The 26632-nt window shown below is 40.6% G+C and overlaps 1 protein-coding gene across 1 annotated transcript in view; it reads left to right on the top strand.

Annotated features, from left to right (window-relative positions):
• NALCN (sodium leak channel, non-selective) overlaps positions 1-26632 on the top strand; it is a 261820-nt gene that overhangs the window by 147841 nt on the left and 87347 nt on the right. The window contains exon 15 of the mRNA XM_081214587.1: positions 8355-8429. Within this exon, the coding sequence (XP_081070713.1) occupies positions 8355-8429 (75 nt within the window). The remainder of the gene's footprint in view (positions 1-8354; positions 8430-26632) is intronic.

Genomic DNA, 26632 nt, shown 5'->3' with positions numbered 1-26632 from the left:
AATTCGATTCAGCACAGTTTTACTGAATCTCAACTACTCTGCATAAGTACTAACCTATGTGTAAGTACTAACCTATGTGTAAGTACTAACCTACATCCTGGCCATAGTGGGAAAGGGCTTCATCTCTGTCCTCTCTGACCTAAACCAGTACAGAAGTTGGACTAGTAAACACAAACACACAGATAAAAGCTGTGATTCGGGCTTCCCTGGTGGCGCAGTGGTTGGGAGTCTGCCTGCCGATGCAGGGGACACGGGTTCGTGCCCCGGTCCGGGAGGATCCCACATGCCGCGGAGCGGCTGGGCCCGTGAGCCATGGCCACTGAGCCTGCGCGTCCAGAGCCTGTGCTCCGCAACGGGAGAGGCCACAACAGTGAGAGGCCCGCGTACCGCAAAAAAAAAAAAAAAAAAAAAAAAAAAGCTGTGATTCAAGACCTAATGATACAAGTGATAAGAGGCAGGAGGGCAGCTGTTGCTTGCTGTGTGATCGATGCACATGATAAGCATTTGCTGCCCAATCATTCCAGGTCCACCCGATCTGGAATTCTTAAAATATTGGCAGTAAAACAGCTGGAGATGATTTGTGGACCAACATACAAATGTGTGTGAAGGTGATAAGCCTGTGTTACATATGCATCGCATAACCTTCAAAACTGAACATTTAGAAGTTAAAATCTCTATTCCATAAGTCTGTCTTTAGGCTTGGATTTAGCTTAAAAGGAGCATTTTTGTTAAATGTATGAGTTTTTTATTTTCTTGTAAAATACTACAAAGGATTTTAACCCAAATTGGAAAAAATTTTTAAAGGTCCACATAAATATACAAGCTCTGATTTGATTTTTATCCACGCTGGCCGGTGGTGCCACACAACCTGGGGAGCTCCTGATTGAGTCTTCTCAGGGACAAACAGGCATGTGCCAAGCAGAAAAAAACAAAAAATGTTCGGCTGCAGTTTGTTCTGGAATAAGAAATAGCAGGCCATTCCATCGCCCCCTGGGGCCACCAATTTGTCAGCCCACAGTGAAAATCAGGCTTAAGTGTATAGCAAATGCATATTTATAACCATTATCTACTGTTCCTTTAAAATGTCTCTCTCATTCGCCAGGTATATATTCTGTATTTCTGTCCTGACCGATTGCAGTTTTGCCAAATGCTTGTGAAATCCATCTTTTCCCCCACTTTTGCCAATGATTTGGGGATAAGAACTATAAAGACAAGCAGTTGAAAGACTCTTTTATTTTTTCAGTGTTTTCCCCTTTATTATTGTTTCAAAGGAAAGCCCTGTGATGGGAATACTGAAAGAGAGAAAATGTAATTAAGCACTCATTGTGTATAGTCTTTTTGTTACCTTTGAAGTGCTTACATTAACACAGCAATCTCTTGATTTTGCTTCTGTAGAAGCAGCTTTCAGAAAATAGTCGTATTTTGGTGACAAAAATGGGCATTCCAGAGTGTAAATTAAATAACTTGATTTTATAGAATTCATTTAAAAGTGCCTCTGTGATGAGCATTTCCCATTTTACATTGCTCTGATTACACTTGACTTTTTGTTGACCTATATGAAAAATGAAATTGTTTCCAACTACCGCCTGCAAGACAGCTTAGGAGAGTGTGATTATAAATGGTAAAAAGGAAAAGAAAACCACAAGATGATGAGGTGTTGACCAGATTCCTGCTGTGCTTCTACTATATCCTTGAAAATAATGTTAAAAATAGAAATTATTAATAAAGTTCACAGTAGAGAAAGAACTAAGATTAAAGGTGACATTTCAGTTAAAGGGCTATCTTTAAGCTATATAAAAAGGAAAAGAAAATAATAAGAGGAAACTTTAGAAAAGAAATGGAAATGAAAAAGGAAAGATGGATGGGGTGGGTGCAGGACTATATGCAGAGTTAGAGAGAATGCAGAACAGGATTGGAAGCTACAGAGATAGAAATTCTCAATCAAGAAGACCCATTCTAAGACAGTAAAGCCACCCTCTTGAGAAAATACACCATAACTTTCAGCAGCCTGAATCATGCTAACCTAGCCTCTCCCTTCAGTAGAGAGAATGAGAAAACCCTTGTGTGTTGCACAGAGGGGTTGTGTCACAACAAAATTGGAGGAAATAATGATGCTGGGGAGCACACTGCTTCAGTCATTTATTGAATTTCATTGAAATGCATTATGGTTCAATGGAAGAAAACCAAGTTAATTATCTGTGGTTAGAGGTATCAAACTTAAACATAGCAAATACGTTAGCTCAGGTGAATCTGGCTTTTTCAGGAGTGAGAGGAGGAGTTAGAGGAGAAGAGGTCGTGAGGAACCACAATGGCTGAACGCCTCCTGCCACGTGTGGCGGGAGCCATATTGAACCTGGAGACATTGGGTTTGAAACCCACTAAGCTGGAAGGTCAGCACCCCACCAAGCAGTAGCTACCCCATTCATAAAAATTCTAGGAAGGAGACTTGCCAGGCTTGCAGAGATCTGATGTCCCACACCAAATGCATTGCCAATGCCAAAAATATCTTGAGAATGGGTGTGTAATCTGAGAAAAATAAAGAATTAGATATCTGGACTATTTTAATAGCTATTCTTGACTTTTTCATTGAAATCGGTGATTCATAATGTATCAATATTGATCACAAAATAAGGAAGTGGATGTATTACATCCATTGTATATTGCATGATAGAGCAAATACACGTGTTGCATATTAATATAATGCAGTGTTATAGATCTTTTAAAAGTGGCGAGTAGCCAGTGCATGAAAATATAAATATGAATTTCTTGTTTGAAAGCATTGCACATACTAAATACCGCTGTGTTGAGAGTATATGTGTGCTTTATTTAACAAAGCTCAAGAGGAAATGAAAGGATATATCATTAGCCATTTTTCCCCTGAAATTACATCTTTAAGAAAAAATAGTGATTTAGAATTCCATGCCCCATTATAAATTTAAATATTATATAAATTATGAAAGATAAACAATGCACACAACAGGTTGACTGTGTAATTTAGAACCAGCAAAGCGTAAAGGTAAAAGGGTTTCATGCAAATGATGAAGCTCTTGTGATTCAATGTGACAAATCCCTGTAAAAATTCTTTTGTTATATCAGTAGCATTTAATATAAAACTGTGAACCTCATTTAATGGCTATGAAAAGCCTTTTGGCACAGTACGGATGGTACTGGTAGTAGGCAGACATTGGCTGAAAATAAGACTCAGACGTCAACATAACGGGTTCAGGTTAACAAGCATTACCTCAGCTTTCTATAAAAACAGAACAAACAACAGCAACAACAAAAAGCAACACTGAGAAGATTGAGGAATAGTTCTTGCTTTCAGAATTAGGATCTGTCCCCCGCTCCCATTAATTTGGGGGATGGGGAGAGAAATGGCTGACACCCAAGTCAGCCTGCAAGCTCAAGTCCAAGTCCGCACAGCACTCGGTTTGTAGGAAAGTAATGTCTCACTGACAATGTAAATTAAATATGATGGAAACCAAGCTGCCACCCTCCCTTCACTTCTGTTTCTTTATCACGGTGGTTATTGCCACCTTATTAGAGTCTGAGAAAAAAACTACCAAGTAATTCTCACCTCCTGGCAATCAGCTGCAGACCTAGCCTCTCTGGCATCTTCTGTTTCCACTCCAGAGAGACATCAAAGCCAGACCCCAAGTGCCAAGTCCTCACCTTAGCACAGGGCCCTACTCGTCAGGAACACGGTGACAAGGATCCATAAACGTCCGTGTCCACACAGAGTTTCAAGGAAACTCGAACTCCACACACATTTTTAAATACGGTTTCTGTTTTTGCCATCACGTCTTCATGTTAACTAAGCTGGAAAGGCTGAACATTCAGATAGTGAATGAACCTAGGTTTAATGAAGTTTAAAGCAGACTTTAAACTTTCTCATATATTGTGCTTAAATTTGTTACCAAAACCCACCCCAAGAGCTTGTGTTGACACTGTTAACAAGGGGCTTTCTATCTGCAAAGCCCCTTCAGCAAAGCCAAAGTGTTTCCTTTTTGAGGCTTGCCTTCTCTCTACCATGAAAATCAAACTCTTATCTCCATGAAAAAGAATGTGCAGCTAGAATCCCCCATCTATGTCTCTGTCCTTCTGCCCTGAGGGTAGCTTTTCCCTCTTTCCTCCAAAAAGGAGGTATAAAATGTACTGTTTTTTAAATTAAGGTAACAAAACATTACATATTTAATAACTTTTGTCAAACTGCACTTAACAGTATCCCGTTACTATTTCAATGAGCGAGCTTAAACTAACTGCATTACCTGCATAAAAAACCAGAACATCTGAAAGGAAAATTTTAACAGAGAAGAAAAGAATGCTATCACTCTGTGATTATTACAACCTCCCTCTCACACCTCCCGACCTCCCTTGGTGGCATTTGGGCAAACTGCCAGCCCCCAGGCCTACCTGTCAGTCTCCCCCAGCCTCCTTCCAGGCACCCATGCTCTGGCCCTACTCACCTGCTCACCAGGTCCCTGGTTAGCCCCATACTCCCCAGGCCCTGTCTTCCCTCATGCCACCTGGAAAGACTTTCTCACAGCTCCCTTCCTGCCAAAATCCTCCTGCTCCTTGGTATCTTGCTATCCTGGTAGCACCTGGCTGGACTCAGGATCAGACCCTCATGATCTTAAACCCTTTCTGTTGTTTTAAGTCACACAGCTAGTGCAATTTGTTGCAGCAGCCCCAGGAAACTAAAACAAGGGGTGTCACCGAGAACCAGAGATCTTAGCAGGAGCTGCAGGAACTGAGGTGGTGATCAATTCAGCAGAGAGAAAGCCCAGAGTCCCCCCAAATAAGCGCCATCACTGCCCCTGATGGGGGACAGAGGACCAGTCACATGGCCACAGTGGACCAGAGGCCAATGACAGTCACATCTTTGACTTTAAACCAGACCTACAAAGAAAAGGAGCGTTTATTCAAATGTAACTAAGTTTTAAAGGACAAAATCGGATTCATGTAGCAAGATTCGGTTTTCAGCCATCAACACAAATGGAGGGCGTATGGACTAAATTCAACTGATATGTAAAAATATGAAGAAAACTGCTTTAGCATCGCATATCTAAGTTTACGTCTGTGTATTTTCATATCGACTATACCACACACCAGGGTTCTTGCGGGAGTATTAAATGGAAAAATACTATAGCTGCAATTTGTCAAGCTATTGTTATTCTAGCCATTATATTTTACGAATGAGAGCACTGAAATTCACGGGGGGCTAGTGGTTGCCACGTAGCTCGTGACTGTCAGAGCCTATTTGCCGGCCAAGGTCTCCAACCACATTGCTCTTTTCCACCAGGCTGCCACCCCACGTCTGCTTAATTCGATTGTGAGCTTCGTAGCAGTGAGCACGGTATTGCATTTATGTTCCTGACCAGGCAGTGTCTGACACAGTGGCAGAGTCCAATTTAATCGAATAGCATCACCTTGCTGTGGTGAAGTAGCCTGCCGTCTGTCTGGTGTTGGGAAAATAATTAAAAATAAAATCTCCTGACAATCCAGAAAACCTCCACCAAGGTAGACAAGAAAGAAAACAGTTTTAGTATTGAATAGCACTGAACCAGACTGTGATGGGCATCACGGGCAATCCACCAAAGTGACCGCAAAGACAGAAAGCCGTGTCACCCTTTGATACACATCCCCATATCACATCCATTCTCTCAGGATGAAAACAAGTAGTCCTCAGGCAAGAAGCCTTGACGGCATCATTTGTTAAATACAGTTCCCCCTAAATTCACCTGGTAACTGGGGCGGCCCTCTGTGATAGCTAATTGCCTTTACCCGAAGGAAAATAAAACTTTTCATATCTCCATGATAAATAGGTAGTTTTGCAACATGGGTCCAGGTGGCTAAGTTATATCCCCAACTTCCCATGGAGAAGGGGAGACAGGGTGCTCTTCCTGGGTCGTAAAATGATGAGACTTATTTAGCTTTTAGAAAGATCTGTATACATCTCAAAGGGACAGAATTTATAAGCACAAGTTTTCCAAAGGAAATGCGCTAAGCAGAGGGAGGGGAACTGTGGCTTTCCCTTTTTTAATCAGGGAAATTATTTTTTTCTTTTTAGATTTGTGTTGGCCCTTTCCCTGTGGAAATAGGAAAGGCTGTTAGGTTAGGACACAGAGCCAGGGCTGCTTCCAGTGCCCAGGAGAGACAGAAGTGGTGTGAGACAGCTCAGGTTCACAGCGGAGCCCTTCAGGTGGCCACTCTGAGTCTGGGAGAGGAAGCAGGAGAAGGGAGACTCCTACCCTGAGAGTACTTTTGATGATAACGTCAAGGTCAACCTCAAGGTCACAGGACAAGGGCTAGACTTGGAGTGAACTATGAAATGTCCTGTATAGAATAATGTCTGGTTTAGAGTAAGCCTGAATATATCTGTGCCCAGATGTGCACAGTGTGGTGGACGTGGTGACATCAGTAAAACATCTGTGGTCTAATAGAGAACAGACATGTGGTTGCCAAGAGGGAGGGGGTATGGGGGAGGGATGGATGGGGAGTTTGGGGTCAGCAGATGCAGCCTATTATACACAGAATTGATAAACAACAAGGTCCTACTATTGTTCCTGTATCACAGGGAACTATATTCAATATCCTGTAATAAACCATAATGAAAAAGTATATATATATGTGTATTACTTTGCTGTACAGCAGAAATTAACACAACATTGTAAATCAACTATGCTTCAATTTTTAAAAAAATTAAACAAAAGAAAAAAAATCTCTGTTCTAGACCATTCTGTATCCTCTTTAAGTTCTGGTAGGATCCCAAAGGCTGTGGCTATTCACAGGAAGAGTGTTAGCAATTGTCCCGAGCCAAACATTGTCAAAACTTCATAGTAGTTGAGGCTTTTTTTCCCCTTGTTATACGCTCATTAAACTTGGAAAAAAGCTAGCCATTAACTTCTGTATAATGATCTCTCCGGTGCTTAAGAGTCATGACTAAATTGCCTCGATTTTCTTACCTTTGTGCTTAACAGTCTAATAGTAACACATGGGAATGATCTGCTAAGAGGGAAATTAAAAGGAAGAATATAAATTAAGAATGAAAAAGATTATCAAATGAACGTGGTACTTTAGAGAATTCAAAGTTGAAAAGGGACTAGAAATTAAAATATTTTTTAAATTCTACTTTTTTGTTGTTTTCTTTCTTTTACCGTATTTACCAATCATTCCAAATGAAGCATATGCCTTTTTTTTTAATTTGGGAAAATATAGTGAAATACAGAAAAAAAAAGGAGGGGGAGTCCATTTTTTTCACAAAGGCAGGCACCGCTAACATTTCTAAAGTACCTCCTCCTAGCATTTTCTCTGTTATTTCTTTTTGTACCTACTTGCACTTCTACCATATATACTCTCATTTAATATTGTAAGCATTTTTTCTACTGTTAAAATTCATGAGTGTATTAGTTATCTGTTGCTATAGAACAAATAATGAACAACTTAAGAGCTTACAACAATACACATCTATTATCTCACGTGGATTCTGCAGCTCGGGAATCTGAGACGGGCTTAGCTGGGTGTTTCTGTAGTTCAGAGTGTCCCATGAGTTTGCAGTCAAGATGTTAGCTGGGGCTTCAGTCACCTGAAGGCTTTACTAGGGCTGAAAGATCCACTTCTGAGATGGGTCAGTCACATGGCTGTGGCAGGAGGCCTCAGCTCATTGCCACATGGGCCTCTCCATAGGGACACAGCACCTGGCTTCCAGCAGAGTGCGTGATCCAAGGGGGAGCGAGGTGAAAGCCACAATGTCTTTTCCTACCTAGCCTCATAAGTCACACACAATCCTTTCCGTAACCTATTGGTTATACAGACCAGCCATATTCAATGTGTAAGGGGACACACAAGACTGTGAACACCAGTGCCTCACAATGTTGGAGACTAGTTACCACAATGGATTTGTAATGGCTGCATGAATTTTACAATAAAGATCTCTATAACTGTATTAGCTATTTACATAAGGTTAGATGTTATTTCCAGTATTTCATTATTACAAATAACCTCTCAAGCACTTTTGTGTATAAAGGTTTTCATTAGTACTTCAGGTTATTTTCTTTGAATACAGTCTTAGAAGTAAGATTGTTGAGTTATTTTTTTAAAGTTTTCTTAATTTTCATTTTAAATCAGCTTTATAAAGCAAATTAATATTTTATATTGTTTATTTCAGTTAACAGATGCATTTCCTTTAATGTATTTGCTATAAGTATCTTAAAATACCTATGCAGTGATTCACAACTCATGTTTAATGCATTCTATATAAGTATATATTTTAGGTAGATATTCTATATCATATATATAATATTTTGATACTTATGGCGTGTGGGTTTTTTCATTGCTATTTAACCATTTTATAGATCCTCCTGAGTTTGTTTGTCGCTGTTATTTTGGACAACTTAGAACTTGATGAAGATCTAAAGAAGCTTAAACAAGTAAGTAATGTATGGGGGATTCTTTAAATTGACATTAAAAAAAATAAGGGCAAAACATGTGCTTACAGGTAGTATTAAAGCAGTTCAAGGTTCAAAGTAAAAAAAAGATAGATTTTAATCAATTAAGACAATCTGAGTTGGCAAATAATTTTCTTCTAAGTTTAACCTTCTCTAATATCAACAAAGGAAATTTTTATTGCTCTATGATTATCCTAGGAATATTTTTATATCATTACTTTGAGTAAAATTAAGATGGACATAGAATAGTAAATTGAATTTAGATTCTCCTTCTGCCATTAAATGAAGGTAGTTTGGAAATGAAATGCCTCAGGGCCAGATTGCCATTTGGCATAATTATATGTAATACTCTTGATCCTCATCATAAAAATATTAAGCATAAACTTGCCTGACCACTAGACATTAAAAGAGAATTTAGTCTGCGTACCCAAAGTGGTTATACGAAATGGGATAGAATAATTGATCAACTGTGTGCCCAGTTGTATATGAAAATAGATTGGGTGTTACGGCATTGATAATCATATTCCAAAAATGTAAATGTAAATGTGTGAAGATTATGTTATTGATGGCAGAAAGATTACAGGTGTGATTAGCTATTCTCATAGTTTTTGTTCCTTGGAAGATACTTGGCTTGAATATTTGACTCTGTCAAAGAGAAGAGACCCTTTGAGAAGCAGAATTTATAAAAGGGGGGAGCCTGGATAAATATTCTTGGATCCCCCTCCCCAGCACTGCAATAGTTGGGATTATTAACATCCCAGGGAAGATCCTATCTGGAATTTTAGGAAAGCCCTACACATTTAGAATTTTCAAGTTGGATAGAGTTGTCTACTTTTTAAAAAACAAAGACATAACCTATTTAAATTTTTGTTGTTATTTATATATCTGAAAATCACTTTAAGCATTTCCTTTTTTTACTCTTGTTTATTTCCAAAGCCTATGCTTTTAACCAAGGGCAGTCAATAAAGAAAAAAAACCATATTTGATATAAAGATGCCCACTGTGAGCATATCAAGGAAGGGTTTAAATTCTTCCCTGTCCTGGGGCTACACAGGCAAATGGTTATCTGGGTATGGTGGGCATGATTTCTTCCAGATCTTTTCAATTTGTGGCAACAGTGTTAGGTTCTTCAAATGAGGGTTGGGAAGTTGTTTATGCCATGGATGCAAGTACTTCCCATGGTTTCTAGTTGTAGAAGAAATATGTAATTAGTGAGTTCAGAATTGAAATTGACCAACTATATAATTAGACACAACCAATAAATATCTCTTGCTGTATAACCACCTTGGTCCTTGCCTTACAAAGCTGGTATTTATTTCAGGATTTAAATGATTTTACTCTCTTTTTATTATTCCCAGAAAAGAGCATGGGGAAAATGTGAAAAAATAGTTGATTTTCTTAATGTTTCAAGTTCCAGAAAGCACTCTGTATTCCAAAGTCTGTCTTTATTCAGTTTAAACTTCTTTTTTCAATCTTTGACCCTTTCCATCAACTAGTCTGTAGGTTCTTATGGCTACAGTCACGTTCGTGTGGGCACTGGCTCAGTGCCAGGTACTTTGTATTTTCATCTGTTTAAATTTCCCAGCAACCATGTGATGCAAGTATTATTAATAGCTTCATCTTACAGGTGAGGAAACTAAGGCACAGAGAAGTAACTTGTCTAAGGTCTCACTGCTAATAAGTGGCAGAGTTAGGATTTGAACCCAGGCAATTTGGACCAAAAGCCCAGACTCAGCCTCTACACTATATTGAGTCCCATTAAAGCCATATAAATGCCAAACAGGAGTCATGCCACTGTGGAGGCCCATTCATAAGACTGTTAGTTACTTGTTGATAAATAATGATATCTTCGATGACAGAGATGTCATTATATTCATGCACTAACCGTTGATGCAGTTCCTTGAGGAATGGAGGCGAATTAAGCGGCCCAATCATTAAAACCATCCAGAAGGCAGATGATCTAATTAGAGGCACTGGAGTTAGGACTTTGGCAGAAGCCGAGAGCCGAGATGCTCACCATTCACTCCACCTGATGGCAGACACTGGCCAAGGCACCCGTTCCCTCAGGGACCTTCTGGAGCAATGACCCTCCTTAGACACAGACATAAGGTGCTTGCAGCATATGAACATTTCAGAGAGGTCTCCAGAGACTTAATGTACTTTATTACGATTGTGGTAAAAACAGTTGTGTTAAAATATACATGTTGGTGCCTAGACATTTTTCAAAAGTAATAGAAGCCAGTGTGAGCCACCTCTAAAATGGAGACGTTAAATATGAAACACTGAACGGGGGCTGTTAGGAAAAGTCGGTTCTCATGCTTGGGAGAAGGATTATGTCCCTGGAGGGAGATGGCATAGGAGACGATGGTAGAAAGCTGAATGGTACAGTGAAGAAACTAGAATGGGAGAAGAGAAAGAAGTGAAGAAGTGAACGAGGAAAACATCCAAGAGATGAAATTAAAGGAAAGAGCACAGATTATTCATCTAAGCCAGTGATAAAGGGGGAGAAATGTGACCGGATGCTGCATCAGATTGCTCCATGCACCAGAGCTTCTGTGGAGAAGCTCCCTGAGGCAAGCGCAGTCTGCAGGATCCATGGTGCTGGAACTGTATCCTTCTTAAGTAGAAACATGCTACTTATTGTTTCCCCATTATTTTCTGAAGTTGCCTCCTTGCCCTTTAAGACAGTCGTTTCCAGCCAGGGATGCTAACCCGTGGGGCTCTTCAGGAGAAACTATGGGACCAGCAGCCTTCTTTAACACTTCAGGAAACCTAAAGGGAATTGTGCATTTACCCGACTAAAATGCCTACTTTAATACTTTTAGCTGGAAATTTGTGAATTCTAGGCAGCAGCACTGCTTCCCTAATGCTAATGCTCTGAAGGCTCTTCATATATGCTTTTCTTTAAGGAAAAAGAAACAGCGTTGAATTATTTATTGCTTAATAAAGGTATTTTGATAGACAGAAACTTTTTTAAAGAGAGGACTCAGAGGGTAATAATTAAAGGGCTCCTTGGGGATGACTTTGGGTAGGTCCTGATGTAAATGCTCATTCCCAGGCCACCTGTCTCCATGCCATCACCAGTGTTGTGCCTTTATAGCCACTAATGTAGCTTTTCCTTTGTCACTCTCCAAAATAAATAATGCTCTGAAAAAACATGCCAATTATGCATTCACATAAAATTCATCTCTTGCTTTCCTAGCAGCAATATAGCAGTAGCAATCATTCCCTAGCTGCCATAATTTATGTGAGCCTGTATCTAATTAAATAGAGACACTGATTCTCTTTTCAGCATCACCAAAACCCAATACAGGACCTGGAGATAGATAGAGATAGAAATAGAGATATATAATGGGTTTTTACATAAGATCAGAAAATTGACTAGAAATGAAATTGTCTGTAAATGTATAATTTGGCTGCTGAGAAGCCAGACCAGTTCATATAAAGGCTAAAAACCCCCTTGGCCTACTGTTGTCCTCTAAACAGCAGTAGGAGGCAATGACCTTCATGCTCTGTGGTGTAGCAAAGACACTGGAGAATGTAGGTGGAGTTTTGCAAACTTTGAAAAGCAAGAGAATTCTTGCAGCTTTAATGATTTTTGCAAATTCAGTGCAAGACAGATATAAAGGGTTTTCTTTTAAGCAGTAGAAGATTCATTAAGCTATGAGAAAAAGAAAGACCCATAGAGAAGCCTCAGGGAAAAGAATCATTGAAAAGGGAAGTAGAGATAGTCTGTGTAGATTAAGTTCAAAGCTCTGAAATTAAAACTGTTTCCCCAGCTCTGTATTAAGTCCCATTTGAGTCTTGTCTGGTTCAAATTTGATAAAGTTTCGTCCTTTATGACGTCCAGTGCGTAGTGAGGGATGGACATGTAAAGAGACTTCTCTCTCTTGTTGATTATGATTTTAACAAAACAACAAAAATCTTAGTCCTTTTAAAAAGATGAGCTCCAAAAAAAAAAAATATATGAGCTCCAGGTTAATGTTTCTCTGTAGCCTTCCTGGGGGCTTTGATTTTCATCTCTGTCTTGGCTCCTGTATTGAAGTCATTCTGGATTTAGGGCAACAGCAAGGGGACAGAGTAGCCACTCAGCTAAGCACCGTTTGCCATCTCCTGATCTGAGTCGAGCCTTCAGTCTTCTCAGTACTTTTTCCGTCTCACAGGAGTGAACTCAAACGAACGTAACATGAAAGAAGGATGCAACTGTGACAATAATAAATATTCCCTATTGAAAACTACCCGGTGCCAGGCACTTCATATGCAATTACTGAATTTAATTCTAAATGTTAAAGGCACAGAAACTAACATTCAGGGAGATAAATTTCTTGCCCAATTTCATATAATTTGTAAAGTGCTTAAGTTGGGATCATAAGGGCTTTCTGACCCCAATGCAGGTGACACACAACCTGCTCAGAGAATCCGTTCATTCATTCATTCTAAGGCGAGTGTCTGGAAAATGGGTTGGTTGAGATGCTTGCATTTTTGGATCAGCAGATTCTCTCCCTGTGGATGTGTAGACTGGAGGTCAAATTGTAATCAGAATATAGCTCAGTGAGCTGGGAATCAGTGTGGGGTGTGGAGAAGGAGGGTTGTGTGATTCAAATACGTAATGGCATCAGGCTAATGTCACTTGAGGTATTCCTTTTACTAGATCTCCCCATTTTTGTAATCCTGGGGTCTGAATGCCCATCTGCTGTACTTCAGATGTCGTGTTAGGGGCACCAGACATGACCATGAGCAAGACATTGTTCCTGCCTTCAAATAGCTCATGAACTGGGCTTCCCTGGCAGCGCAGTGGTTGAGAGTCCGCCTGCCGATGCAGGGGACACGGGTTCGTGCCCCGGTCCGGGAAGATCCCACGTGCCGCGGAGCGGCTGGGCCCGTGAGCCATGGCCGCTGAGCCTGCGCGTCCGGAGCCTGTGCTCCGCAACGGGAGAGGCCACAACAGTGAGAGGCCCGCGTACCGCAAAAAAAAAAAAATGACTAAGATGATAAATGTGATGTTATGTGTTTCTGACCACAGTTTTTTTTTTAATTTTGATAAAAAATTGGTCACCATATTGGTAAGGTGGTGAGAGCAGGCTCAGGGATTCTGGTGGTGCAGAAGCTGGATTGCAGCAGATGAGCAGTGATGACAGCTAAGAAAGTAAAGCTGAGCTGTTAACCTTTACCTCTCAGACTTCTCATGCTCTAAGTTTCCAGACAGACCACCTGGTTACGGACTGATTCTTAATTTTTGTAGCTATGTAGTAACATCATTTACTACAGTGCTACCCAACCTTTTTTTTTTTCCCATTGCGGTTTGCACAGAGAGTGACATTTGTACAACAGCTGGGAATCCTATGCAGCTGGAGGCATCCAACACTAGGATTTCTGCTGCTCCGGGAAAAACTCAGCTGCCCAGGGGCCAAAGATCAATACCCCAAAGAAGCTATAAATCATCAGTGGCTGAGTTGGAATACTCAGCATTTTACCCAAAGCCTTTGATGTAACCCAGCTCCGCTTGAAGCCACTCTCTCAATCTTTTGGTCAGAGATGACTCTTTTGTTGTCAGTTTACATATTATTACCCATAATTTAACATAACTGAAATCTCAAAAGCTCATCTTATATAGCACTTGATCTGCTATTTCTGATAGAGCTGTTAGGCTTCTTTTAAAAAATAAATTCTTATGCCACGTTAAGACATAAACAACAATAAGATCTGTTTAAAGAGATGAAGTAGCTAAGACTGAGAACTATTCAGATCAGGGTTCAAGCTAATAGGTCACAACAGAAGCTAAGAATTTGAGGATATCAATTATCAGCATAAGAAAACAGCCTAGAGTGGGGAGGGACAGATAGGATGGGGGTACAAACTACCGTGCATAAAATAAATAAGCTACAGGGATACGTTGTACAGCACAGGGAATATGGCCAATATTTTATAATACCTATAAAAATGGAGTATAACCTTTAAAACTTGTGAATCACAAGTTATATACTGAAACTTACATAATATTATAAATCACCTATACCTCAATTTTAAAAAGAAAAAGAAAAAAAAAAGACAGCAGCCTAGAAATCTAGAAGTCAATGCAAAAATGGGGAGCAGCCAACTGGAATTTTGGAGTTAAACAGGTACTAGTCAGGGATCCAGGAAGTCAAAACAAAACAGACAAGGTACCTGTTAGAATCGATGTCTTCCTATTATGGGTTGAATTGTGTCCCTCAAAAAGAGATACTGAAGCCCTAACTCCCAGTACCTGTGAATGTGACCTTATTTAAAAATAGGGTATTTGCAGTTGAAATCAAGTTAAGGTGAGGTCATTAGGGTGGTCCCTAATCCAATATGACTGGTGTGCTTATACAAAAAGGAGAAGAGAGACACACAGAGACAGAGACTAGAGCGATGCATGTACAAGCTAAGGAACACCTGGGGTGTGGACCGTCACCAGAAACTAGGAGAAAGTCTTCAAACAGACCCTCCCTCAGAACCTCCAGAGGGAACCAAGCCCATAGACACTTTGATTTGGAATTTTCAGCCTCCAAAACTGAGATAGTAAATTTCTGCTGTTTCAAGCCACCAGTTTTGGGTACTATGTTACCGCAGCCCTTGGAAGCTAATACACCCCCTGGCCTCAAAAACAAAGAACCGCTTTGGGCCTCCAGGAAGTAACAGAGCTGAAAGACAGTAGGTGCTCTCAGGATGGCGGGCAGCTTTCACCAACCGAGAACAGCTTTCTCAACAGATGGACTTATTTCCTTTTGCCCTTAATCAAACAAGTCCCATAATAATAAATCTTATAAATTTGAGACGTTCTTGGAAGAAGCGTTTCTCTAAGCCCTTCCAAAATTTCATTCTATGTGTGATTGACCCAAACCAGATCACTTTTAGAGGCCGTTGTTTTCAGAAACCTTGCTCTTTGCCTTATCCCCTGGCACTCAGGATGGTTAATAAGGCAACTCAAGTCTCTCTTGACATTGAACAAACATAAAATGAAGGGCCTAAGACCGTTCAAGTTTACATTGATGAGTTGTCGGTTGTGTCAACTGTGCTAATTCAGAATTACTTTTATTACAGTTTATCACAGCATTCTACAAGATAACCTCTCAATTTTTTTTCTCTTAAATTCTGAAGTATCTTTAATGAGAAAGGCCTTCTTACAAAATCAGATGGCTCTTGACATTATTACGATTTTTTTTTTTTTAAGTGAGGTTTGGAGGGAAAATGTGTACAAACCAGGCAAGAGGGTTACTCTTCAGCATGCCCGGTCCTCAGCCCCCTGCCCAGCCATGGAGACACTATCTCACTTTGCTTTCTTTAATCATGAAAACAAAAATTTTAAACACCAACAGCGCTTTATTTCCTCAGATCCTTTCACAGGCAGTGGGAAACTAGATGGTTATGGTTCTAAGAAAAAAACGTGACAATTGGTTTTCAGTCTTCTGCAGTGTCTTGCAGTCATTGAATTGCAAACAGGCTCGTTGGTAGCTGCGTTCAGACATGTTTCAGGAGTGAGGTAGTGAATTTTCTCCTCTGTGTGCCCATACACGCAACATGAGGTGTTGTCATTGCCTTGATTCCCTTGGGACTCAGCTTTCACGCAGTCCATCTGTTCTTTGTTCTGAGAAGCCCATGTACTTGTCTATTCCACCCAAAACATTTCTGCTATCTGCTTGTTCATTCAATTCCTTCAGTCTTTGAGTCCCTACTGTGTGCAAAACACTGGGCCAGGCATTAAGGAGATGAGAATAAACAGTTAAATTTTCTGCTCTCATGGAGCTTAGGGTCTAATGGAGGAGTTGGACATCAATCAAATAATCAGAGCAGTGAATAAATATTTATAACGTGAGATGAACTTTCTGCAGAAAAGAACAGCATTTGAGTGAGGAGTTAATAGAAGACCTTGACCCAGATGGGGGTCAGGGAAGTGGCGAAGGAGAAAGAGACACTTGGACTGAGTTATGAAGGAGGGGCAGCCGTGAACTTCATGGAGGGTGTTGATAGGGAAAGGGAGGGGAGAGCCTTCCAGAGAGAAGGAAACATGTTCAGCATGACCCCAGAAAGAAGTGGTGTAAAGTGAGTATAGAAAAGTAAGTGGGGCACAGACCATGCAGCACCTTGAGAAACTTTTCCCTTGGGGACTTCCCTGGCGGTCCAGTGGTTAAGACTCTACACTTCCAATGCAAGGGCATGGGTTCAATCCCTGGTCAGGGAACTAAGATGCCATGTGGCATGGCCAAAAAGAAAAGAACTTTTCCCTTTGCCCCCAGAACCATAGGAAGCCACTGAAGGCTTTTACGATGGGAGGCAGTGTGAAAGGGAGAGCTGTTTGGGAAGCAAAATCAGCAGGGACTGGGTGAATGTTTAGATTTAAGGACATAAATGAGAGTCTCAAGGATGAGTCCTGGTTTCAGGTTCATCTCCTTGGATGGATGATGATACCATTCACAGAACCGAGAAGCATTAGCACAGAACTTTATTTGTGGGAAAAGATCATCACTCAGTCTTGGATGTGTTGAGTTTGTGATGGGTTTGAGACTCAGCAGAGACACCTAATACTTGGTTGCATGTGTGGGTCTAGAGTCTACGAGCAAGGGCTGGCTGGCTAGAGATACAAATATGGACGTTCCATATCATTCTCAGTTGTTTATCCAGTGCCTGCCATGTGCCAGGCACTGTTCTAGGCCTAAGGGGTAAGTCAGCAAAAAAAAAACAGACAGAAATGTCTGCCCTCTTTGATTCTTCAGTCCTAGTGACGCTCTCTGTACTAGTGGAAGTTGTAAATCTGGATGAGATTGTATAGGGTGGAAGGAAAAGAGATCCCGCAGCCTTAAGGAAAAATAATGATGCTGGTGCTTTGCCTTAGGGAAACACAAATAATCCATCTTTGTTTTTGTCCCATGTAAATGTTTGTTCTGTTACAAATAATCAACACTTTTTCTGTCTCAAGTTCAACCTCCCAATGGGAGAAGAATCTGATTGGTCCAGCTAGTCAACATCATTCCTTTTAGGCTGGAATTTTGTATCTCTGCCTCTCAATGCTGGTCAGCCATACAGAAAGCCATCAGCTTTGAACAGGGTACATCCTGACCAAACCACAAAGTGGGCTCCCCTGAAATGTGGCTGGTTTCCTAAGACAGTCCTTTCTTCTCCCAACTCTCCACGCTGGCCTCTGCTCTGGAGGAGCTAGACCCCAAAGAAGGAGATGTGAAAAGACCAGGTCCCCTTCCCAGTTCTAGAAAGGAAGTCATACTTGTGGGGCTGGGGTGGGGCAGGGGAGCAAGGCTTGAATCACATATGAGACCGGATTGCCCTGGACTGATGTTTTTATAACCAAAGGTGGCCAGAAAGCTATGGAACTTATTAAGAAGGGCAACCAGTCTTTTTCTTTATTCATAACTGAAGGTTGATGGTTTCCTTGTCGGCCTTTCCTTACATTCTACCCGCTGTCCTTGCTCTGTAAGGGTCACCGTGGGAGACGGGGCACGGCTGGCAGCCTCACTCACAGCCACATGACGATGGAATATTTTTTACTCTGATATTAAAAGAATGACTTAGATTATTACTAAGAAATGAGAAATGTATACGTACGTTATTTTATTTGATGTTATCCCTCTTTCCATGTTGTTTTGCATAAAATATGTTAATGTGAATTTTCATAGTGCATCTAATAAGCCCTTTGCCCTCAAAGTATGCAAAATTGAACAACTGTACAATCTACCACAGGCATACTCAGGAATGATACTTGGAAAATGCATGATGGTTGCCTGAGAAGGAATTACTTAAGAGGACAGAGCATGGGTGGGAGTTCAAGACCCCAGTGTGGAGACTCCAGTACAAAATATGTGTCTTCCAAACCTCCGATTTAAAGTGTGGGATTTATTTTATAGTAAATACCATCACTGACACTAGTTATCTGTAAACTAAGGTGGAACAAATAAAGAAATTTATGGAGATAATGAGAGCCAGATTTCACACAGTCAGAGAAAGAAGTTACAGATAAGCAAAGAGAAGATGCCAGAATGAACCCTCTGGCAATTGGAATAGGAGTATCAGTATGAACTCAGTTATTGTAAGATAGATAGATACATAGATGCATAAATAGATATATAGATACATAGATACATCAGTAGATATATAGACATAGATATGTAGATAGATACATGGGTACAAGGGTGGATACATATATACAGCTCTATGGTTACATAAGATACAAACATAGTAAGCAGATACTAAATATAGATATGTGTGTATACAAGGGCTCATATACATACTTATATTTCCTAGGTCTTTCCTCTGGGTGAGCCTAGAAGCAGTGACATGCCAGTAACATCAAGAAAACCCAGTCCTAAAATTTTCATTTCTAAAAACCATTCTCCAATAAAACAAATCAACATTCTTTGGAGAAGTGGCTGATTCTAGAGTTGAGGCAGGGAAAACACAAGATGAGACTTAAGTATAATATTTTGTGGAGATAGAAAGTAAGGAAGAGCTTAAAACACACACACACACACACACACACACAAGGGTGTCAAGACGTGACAGTGAAATAGAATGTGGAATCCTGGATGGGATTCTGAAACAGAAAAAAAGACATTCCTGCAAAATCCAGGGAATTCCAAAGCAGTTCTGCATTTTGGTTCAAAGCATTTGACCAAGGTTAATTTTTTGGTTTTGATCAATGTCCTATGGTTATGTAAGATACTAACATACGAAAAAGCTGGGTCAAGGGTGTACAGGAACTCTCTGTACTATCTTTGCAACTATTATGTACATTTAAAATTATTTCAAAACAAAGAGGGTTTTTTTTTAACAGGCTAAGAATTTTCTATGGTAAATTCTAATAACACTATATATAGACATAAATTGGCTGCTCTGTTGCCCTGTTCAAAGATTCATATGTTTGTGAAGCTTTATACCATAGATATGTTGTATAGAATTTATAGTCAGTTACGATTTTTTTTTATCTTATAAAGTTGGAAGCATAGACTTCATCAGGAACAAAATGGTTTTTTATGGTTTTGTTTCTGATAGAAAATCTGATATGGCTTGTCATTTCCCTTCATCTTAGTAATATAATTCATCTGAAATTGGAAGAGTCATTTGTGCTGGTTCATATGGCTGATTCCACATTGTAAAGAGCCTAAGGAAAGGGTAACCAAGTGATGAGAAATACCACAAATCGGTCACTTTAGCCTGTTCGTGGGACACCCTTGATGCTGCCTCTTTTTGTTCTTCATCTCGTCACCATTGTGTTATCCTTGTCTCTTGTGTATAAACATCCAGTGAGGCATGGGGCCACAGAGAGTCCTGCCCTTAATTAAAAATTGTCAGCTTAGTAGGGGAGAGATACACAGAATTAAGGAGTTATAGTGCAAAGCCCTGAGCACTAGGGTCGAAGACCCAGGGAGCCTGGGGGAAGACGTGCCTAGCTCAGGTTGGAGCCAGGGCGAGAAGATATGTCTAAAAATAATGAATCAAATTTTATTAGGAAAGTGGGAAAATGCATTCCATATAAAAGAAATAGCAGGTGCAAAATTGCAGAAGTAAAAACACATCTATTGCTTAAAAACGCTGTTTTGGTGAAACAGTATACAGCAGTGTTGAGAAGCTGAAGTTCTGGAATCTGAAAGATGGTGGTCAAATCCCAGTGCTTACCACTTCTAGCTGTGCAACCCCAGGCAGCAGATTTGAGCTCCTTGGACCTCAGTTTCCTCATCTATAACATAATGGAGCTAATTATGGTACCTACATCAGGGGGCTATTTTGAGGATTAAATAGTGTTAGAAAATGAGGCAATGAACAAAGCGTTCAGCAGAGTATCTGCACACGTTTGCTACTTGAAGTTCCAATTGTTATTCTGAGAAATCATCCTAGAAGAGATGGTTTTTGAAGGAAGTATTGTAATTAACCAAGTGTGGAAGGAAACTGTGTTGCAGGCAGGGGGATGGTATGTTCAAAGGCACAAATGGGACTCTGTGGGAGGGACACACAAACCAATATTGTTGGAGTATAAAGGGCAAGGCACGAGGGGATACTTTAAGCCATGCTGAGTAGAACTTATTCTACACGTAATTGACCATCCTTGAATTACTTTAAGGCCCAGGAACAAGGTGGTGTTTCTTTCTTAGGTGTTCTTTAAGGTAGATTTAAAGGGACAGGACTAAGATGGAAACCCAGTTGGGAGGGTTTAAGGAGTGATAGTGAGTCCAAGTGCCACTGGACTCAGCAGCCTGGGACCACTGAGGTGGTGGGAGAGACCTGGGGCCCGAGAGGGAGTGGACGAGGGGAAGTTAGTGCCTAGGAGTCGCGTAGATGGTAAGCAAGCTTCAAGAAGCAAGTTTGAAAAGGGAGGGAGAATAAGGAAGGACACAAGGTGAGGAGAAAGGTTGACCTTTCTCTATTTTCATTTTCATTTTTTAAACCAAGAATCGTGAGAAAATAAATCAATCATCGTAGCGAAGGGGAAGAAATTGGAGCGAGTGGGAAAGGGTGAGGTGGCCCCAGGCTAGAGGGAGGAGGGGTCGACAGCGCGCATGCGGCATCCTCTCCATTTAGCCCCCTCACTGAGATGAGACCATTTTCACGTGGAGCCAGCAGTTGCTGTGGCTCAGTGATAGCTTTGATTTTTATAGCACATTTCCCTTGAGTAATTCAAATTACAGGCAATACACCATCTCTCTCCAATATCTGGCATTTATATAAAAGAGTGAAGATCCTCATTTTTCATTTGAGAACACTGAAATCCAAAGCAGTTAAGGGATTATAAAATGGACCAAAAATTTAAATGTACGTCTTCTTACTTGTTTACTGATGCACTGTGCTATCTCCTGTGTTTTCTAAAGCAAAACAGGGACGACAATTATGTGAGTGCACAACAATGTATATTCTGAATTCCCTATGGTCTGGGCCTTTTTTTTTTCCTATTACTTACTGAATATTCATCTCATAACAAGAACCAAACATCTAGTTTACATGGAACTCTAATGTAATTTCATTTGAAGTGGAGCAAAAAATGCATTTTTTGTCATAATAAACATGTTTCTATGACTCAGTAAATTCCCTAATGGAAACAACTATCTCTCGGTTGAATAACGCAAGACAGATACAATGTAAAATAGAGGTGTTTGGGCCTAGAGGAAAAAACATGCAAAAGCAAACTGTACTCGTTACTACTATCTCAAGGAAACCGTTCATTCCATTAGTGGGATTTTAAGGGACAATAATGTAAAGAAAAACAACCGTTCAACATCATTTGGTATTCTGGTTTTTTAATAGTTTTCTTTCTTTTACTGTCTTGTTAACAGTTTCTGCTAGCTTAGGTTTGTTGCAAATAGTACCTACATTACTGCACAAAAAATGTCCTTCTGCAGGACATTGAAAGCCCGTAAGATCTTAGGTTCAGTGTTGTAACAAGAGCATGAAAGTGAACATTTCCTGTAGAGCTTAGGGACATCAGAAGATGGTGTAAATGCATCTGTGCTGCTGGCCTCCCAAACCAGGAGGCAAAGAACAGCCACTTAATTCCCAGCTCCTCCAAAAACACCTCCTCTCCCCACTTCTTTGGGGTCAGGCTATAAGGGGGATGTGGAAGAGGAAATGCCACTGATCAGCTGAAGTTATGAAATTACCTTGAACATTTTGGGGTGCCAGCTGTCACAAATAAATGTAGCTTTTATGGCCCAGATGCACACCAAGAGATGAGCCCTCCAATTTACATCCAGAAAACTCCAATTTGAAGTTGGAAGGTACAGGGTTTATTGAAGATTTTTGTAAAAGAAGGAAAAAGCAGTGACTTAAGCACTTTTTTTGTCTCCTTTTTGATCCTGCTGCCCTGACCCTGACCCTAACTAACAGCCTGACACTGACCCTAACTAATGACCTGACGACTTCAACACTTTTTAAAGGAAACAGTTTTAAAGTACAGAGTATTGCTATCTCACATGCAATTATGTAGCTAAGGGACATTTGCACAGAGGAAAAAGGAAAGGTTCTCCCCTCCAAGAAACTCTCTATTGAATTCGATAGGCTAGTGAGAAGTATCCCTTATACATATTTGTATGTGAAGGTTTTATAGTAACATAGAGATATTAACAAAAACCAGCATGTTTGATCATTACTCCAGATAGGTCATCTGCAGCTCGGGTTGTAGAATCACAGGTGCAAAATAGCAAGAGAAACTTCCTTGAAAAATAGTAGTTTATGCTTTAGAAAGAGTCTCCATTCTGAATTACTGAGTCATGTACAGATCTAGAAAAACCAGCAAAAGCCATCATGCAAAGAAGCAAAGATATGGGACTTCCCTGGTGGCACAGTGGTTAAGAATCCGCCTGCCAGTGCAGGGGACACGGGTTAGATCCCTGGTCCAGGAAGATCCCACATGCCACAGAGCAACTAAGCCTGTGCGCCACAACTACTGAGCCTGCATACCACAACTACTGAAGCCCGCGCTCCTAGAGCCTGTGCTCCGCAACTAGAGAAGCCACTGCAGTGAGAAGCCCGCACACGGCAACGAAGAGTAGCCCCTGCTCGCCGCAGCTAGAGAAAGCCCGCACGCAGCAATGAAGACCCAACGCAGCCAAAAAAAAATAAAAACAAAAAACCAAAAGAAGCAAAGAGAATTCAGCCTTAATTGACTCAAATAACACTGAGGAACTCCCTTCTCCGGGTGAAACGGGATGTGCTCCTTTTTCATACGTGGAGGAGTCAAAAAACACTCTTCAGTTACATTAACCCACAGATGTCTGCACATTTTCCAAGCCAGAATGGACTAGATTTTCAAATGAGAATCTTTCCCAAGTCTGAATGCTTTTTAAATTGTTTTCTTTTAGAAAATTACACCAAAAATTACCAAAAAAAATTATTTAAGGTAATCCTTCAATTCAGTTATTCATTGCAGCATTCAGAACGGAACTGAAACTGAATAATGCTTGAATATTTTAACAGAAGAAAGCCCAGGCTGAAATATGGCAGATTTAAGCACTGAGGCAGAACGGGGTATGTGTCGTGCAGACCAATTACTCCCAACTCTCTTGAGAAGCACAAGTAAAGGAAAAGCCTTTCAGCCACCCAATGTGTAATGATATCTCAGCAAGACAGATGCTGAGCCATAGAATAGCACTGAGCTGAGATGATTTATATTTTTTAAAGCTCAAGGTTTGAAATTTTTTCCTTTGATTCTAATTTCCTTTTTGCAAATTTTTTTTTAAACCGTGTGAGTCAGTTGCAAAGCTATCATCTGATCTATATGCTACAGCCAGACTTCACGCTCAGTTGAAGCCTTTATAACCTCCTTCCTTCGGACTGTTCTTTACATTAGGTTTTTCAATAAAGAGAATAAAATCTTGGGATTCTCTGTGCTACTTTTCTTCCACTCAAGAATCATAACCTTTGAAATAATTTTTAAGTGGAAATTTACGATTACAATTACTATATGTTAGAAGGTCAGCTTTTGTGATACAGAATAATGATCTTAAATTATTATCCAGTATATCCAGTATAATCCATGTTTTCCCTCACTTGCATCAAAGTAAATTTAATCTTGGAAAATCTGTGCTTACATGCAGAAGGGGAAAGAATTTGGATAAAAGCTAGAATACCGGGCTTCCCTGGTGGCGCAGTGGTTGAGAGTCCGCCTGCCGATGCAGGGGACACGGGTTCGTGCCCCGGTCTGGGAAGATCCCACATGCCGCAGAGCGGCTAGGCCCGTGAGCCATGGCCGCTGAGCCTGTGCGTCCGGAGCCTGTGCTCCGCAAGGGGAGAGGCCACAACAGTGAGAGGCCCGCATAACGCAAAAAAAAAAAAAAAAAAAAGCTAGAATACCATTTTATCCCATATTAAAGAAACTTTATAGTGGCTTCAAAATACCATGAAGTGCTTCCATTTATCCTGGCTTCCTGATCCCCCTCCACTGCTCAGCCCCTCGACACACACACGCTCTCTAATCCCATCTTGTGCTTTCTTCTTTTCTTCTCTTTTTGTAGCTCAGTCATGATCATGGGCTGGGGAATAAGCAATGGTGAAGGTTATGGAGGTTACTAGCAGTGAAGTAAGAATTAAATGATTGTGCTCAAATGCATCATCTGCCCTTAAAAAAAAAAAGAAAACTTTTTACTAAACTATAATATACTTATAGAAAGAGGCATTTTGCTGAATTTTTACAAACTGAACCCCCTGCCCAGTGCCCAGCTCAAGAAATAGTGACTGTACCTTAGAAGCCCCTCCCCGTACACCTGTCCAGTCAGCATGCTTCCCCCTCACCCCAGGGTAAATGCTCTCCTGGGACCAAGCAGATAGACTAGTGCTGCCTGTGTTTTAACTTTATATAAATGGAACCATTCAGCCCGTACTCTTTTGTTTTGTCTGGCTTCCTTTACTCACTATTCTATTGGGAAATTCACCCAAGTTTTGTGCTTGGTTGTTGTTCATTGACTCAGATGTTTCAATGGACCACAATCTGCTTTTCCATTCAGGGGCTGAGGGGCACTTGAAGAGTTTAAGTTTGGGACTCTTACAGGTGACACTGCTGTGGGCTTGGGAGGGTGTAGCTGTGCTGGGCGTGCACACGTGTCCAGGAGGTTAACGCCCAGGAGAGGATTTGCCCGGCTGATGAGCGTGTGTATGTTCATCCCTCATCGATGCTGCTTTTCTGGGAACAAGCGAAAGAGCACTGGGGTTCAGAAAGAAGCCCCTTCCCACGGGTGGAAGATTCATGTCAGTGCCTCAGCAGTGAAAGTGGGCGTATCTGCCATTCCAGCAGCCACTCACCTTTCTCTATTTTAATTGCCCATTTGGCACATCTACGGGGCAGCAATGCCTGATAGTCAAGAGGATGGATTGCAGGATCCTGAAGAACCTTCTGAGCCATCTAAAGAGCTTCTCACCTGCTCTTTGCAGTTTTACGGTGCAATGATCAACTCATGCTGAGTTCAGATCCATTTAGTCACAAACAGTTATTATATTTCTACTCTCTAAAAGGTGCAATAAAAGTAAATTAAAAGTGGAATCTTGCCCTTAAGGAGCTTACAAGCTTTGGGGAGTATAACTCTAATACAAGTTAGAATGAGATGAGTTCCATTTGAAAAACATATAGGCATGGGGATTATTTTTTAGTACTGGTAACCTACACCTGTTAAACATTATGTTCTAGGATAGTTGATTCAATGTTACAAAATATTACGTGTAAACTTATTCTAAACATTCGTCTGTTCATCAGTGGCAGACATACGTTCAGGTTAAATGTCACAGAGTATAATTTTATTCTATTCTGTGAATCTAGGGACACCGATACTTCACACCAACAAATTTATTCAATTGGGAAACAGATGTTTTCTGCTTGTCTCTCCATCCTTTAGAATATACCTCAAATACTTTCTTTTATTTCCCAGTTATCTGCTGGAGAGTTTAGTTCTGCCATCTGATCTGTATAATTACTTATTCCACAAATATTTGTTTAACTTACGTTGTGTCAAATATTGTGGCGGGCCCCGGATACAGAATAGTGAAAAATTCCCACACGATCCCTGTCCTCCAAGAGATTACAGTCTCAGGAAGAACAGATATAGAGTTCAAGTCATACACTGTAAGTTCAAACAATGCTCTGTGTAGTGGGTTTCCTAGTGTCCCCCCAAAATCGATGTCCACCAGAAACCTCAGAATGGGACCTTATTTGGAAATTAGATTTTCGCAAATGTCATCAGTTAAGGTCATACTGCTTCAGGGCAAGCCCTGATTTCAATGATTGGTGTCTTTGTAAGAGAAAGGAGAGGGAGATTCAGACAGAGAGACAGAGAAACACACAGGGAAGAGGGCTAAGCAATGACAGAGACCAAGGAACAACAAAGACTGCTGAGAAGCTGAGAAGAGTGAAGGAAGGATTTTTCCCTAGCGCTTTCAGAGAGAATGTGGCATTGCTGGTACCCTGATTTAGCACTTCTGGCCTCCAGAACACCGAGAGAATCAATTTTTGTGTTTTAAGCTAATGATCTTATAATGATTTGTTAACAATAGTCCTAGGAACCTAGTACAGTGAGTGTTAGGTTGAACAGTAAGAAATTGCCCATTTTGACTGCTTTGACCTACACAAACATGGCGGCTTCATTTGGTTCAACCCAATGTGCTGTGAGCTTGTGAGAGGAAGACCTTGTTGATGAGAGGAAGCTTCTCGGAGAGATTTCTGGTGGAACTGAAATCAGAAGAGC

The sequence above is a fragment of the Mesoplodon bidens genome (genome assembly GCF_964165515.1).
Source record: "Mesoplodon bidens genome assembly, chromosome: 17".
Taxonomy (NCBI): Eukaryota; Metazoa; Chordata; class Mammalia; order Artiodactyla; family Ziphiidae; genus Mesoplodon; species Mesoplodon bidens.
This window is presented reverse-complemented; position numbering and strand designations above follow the sequence as displayed.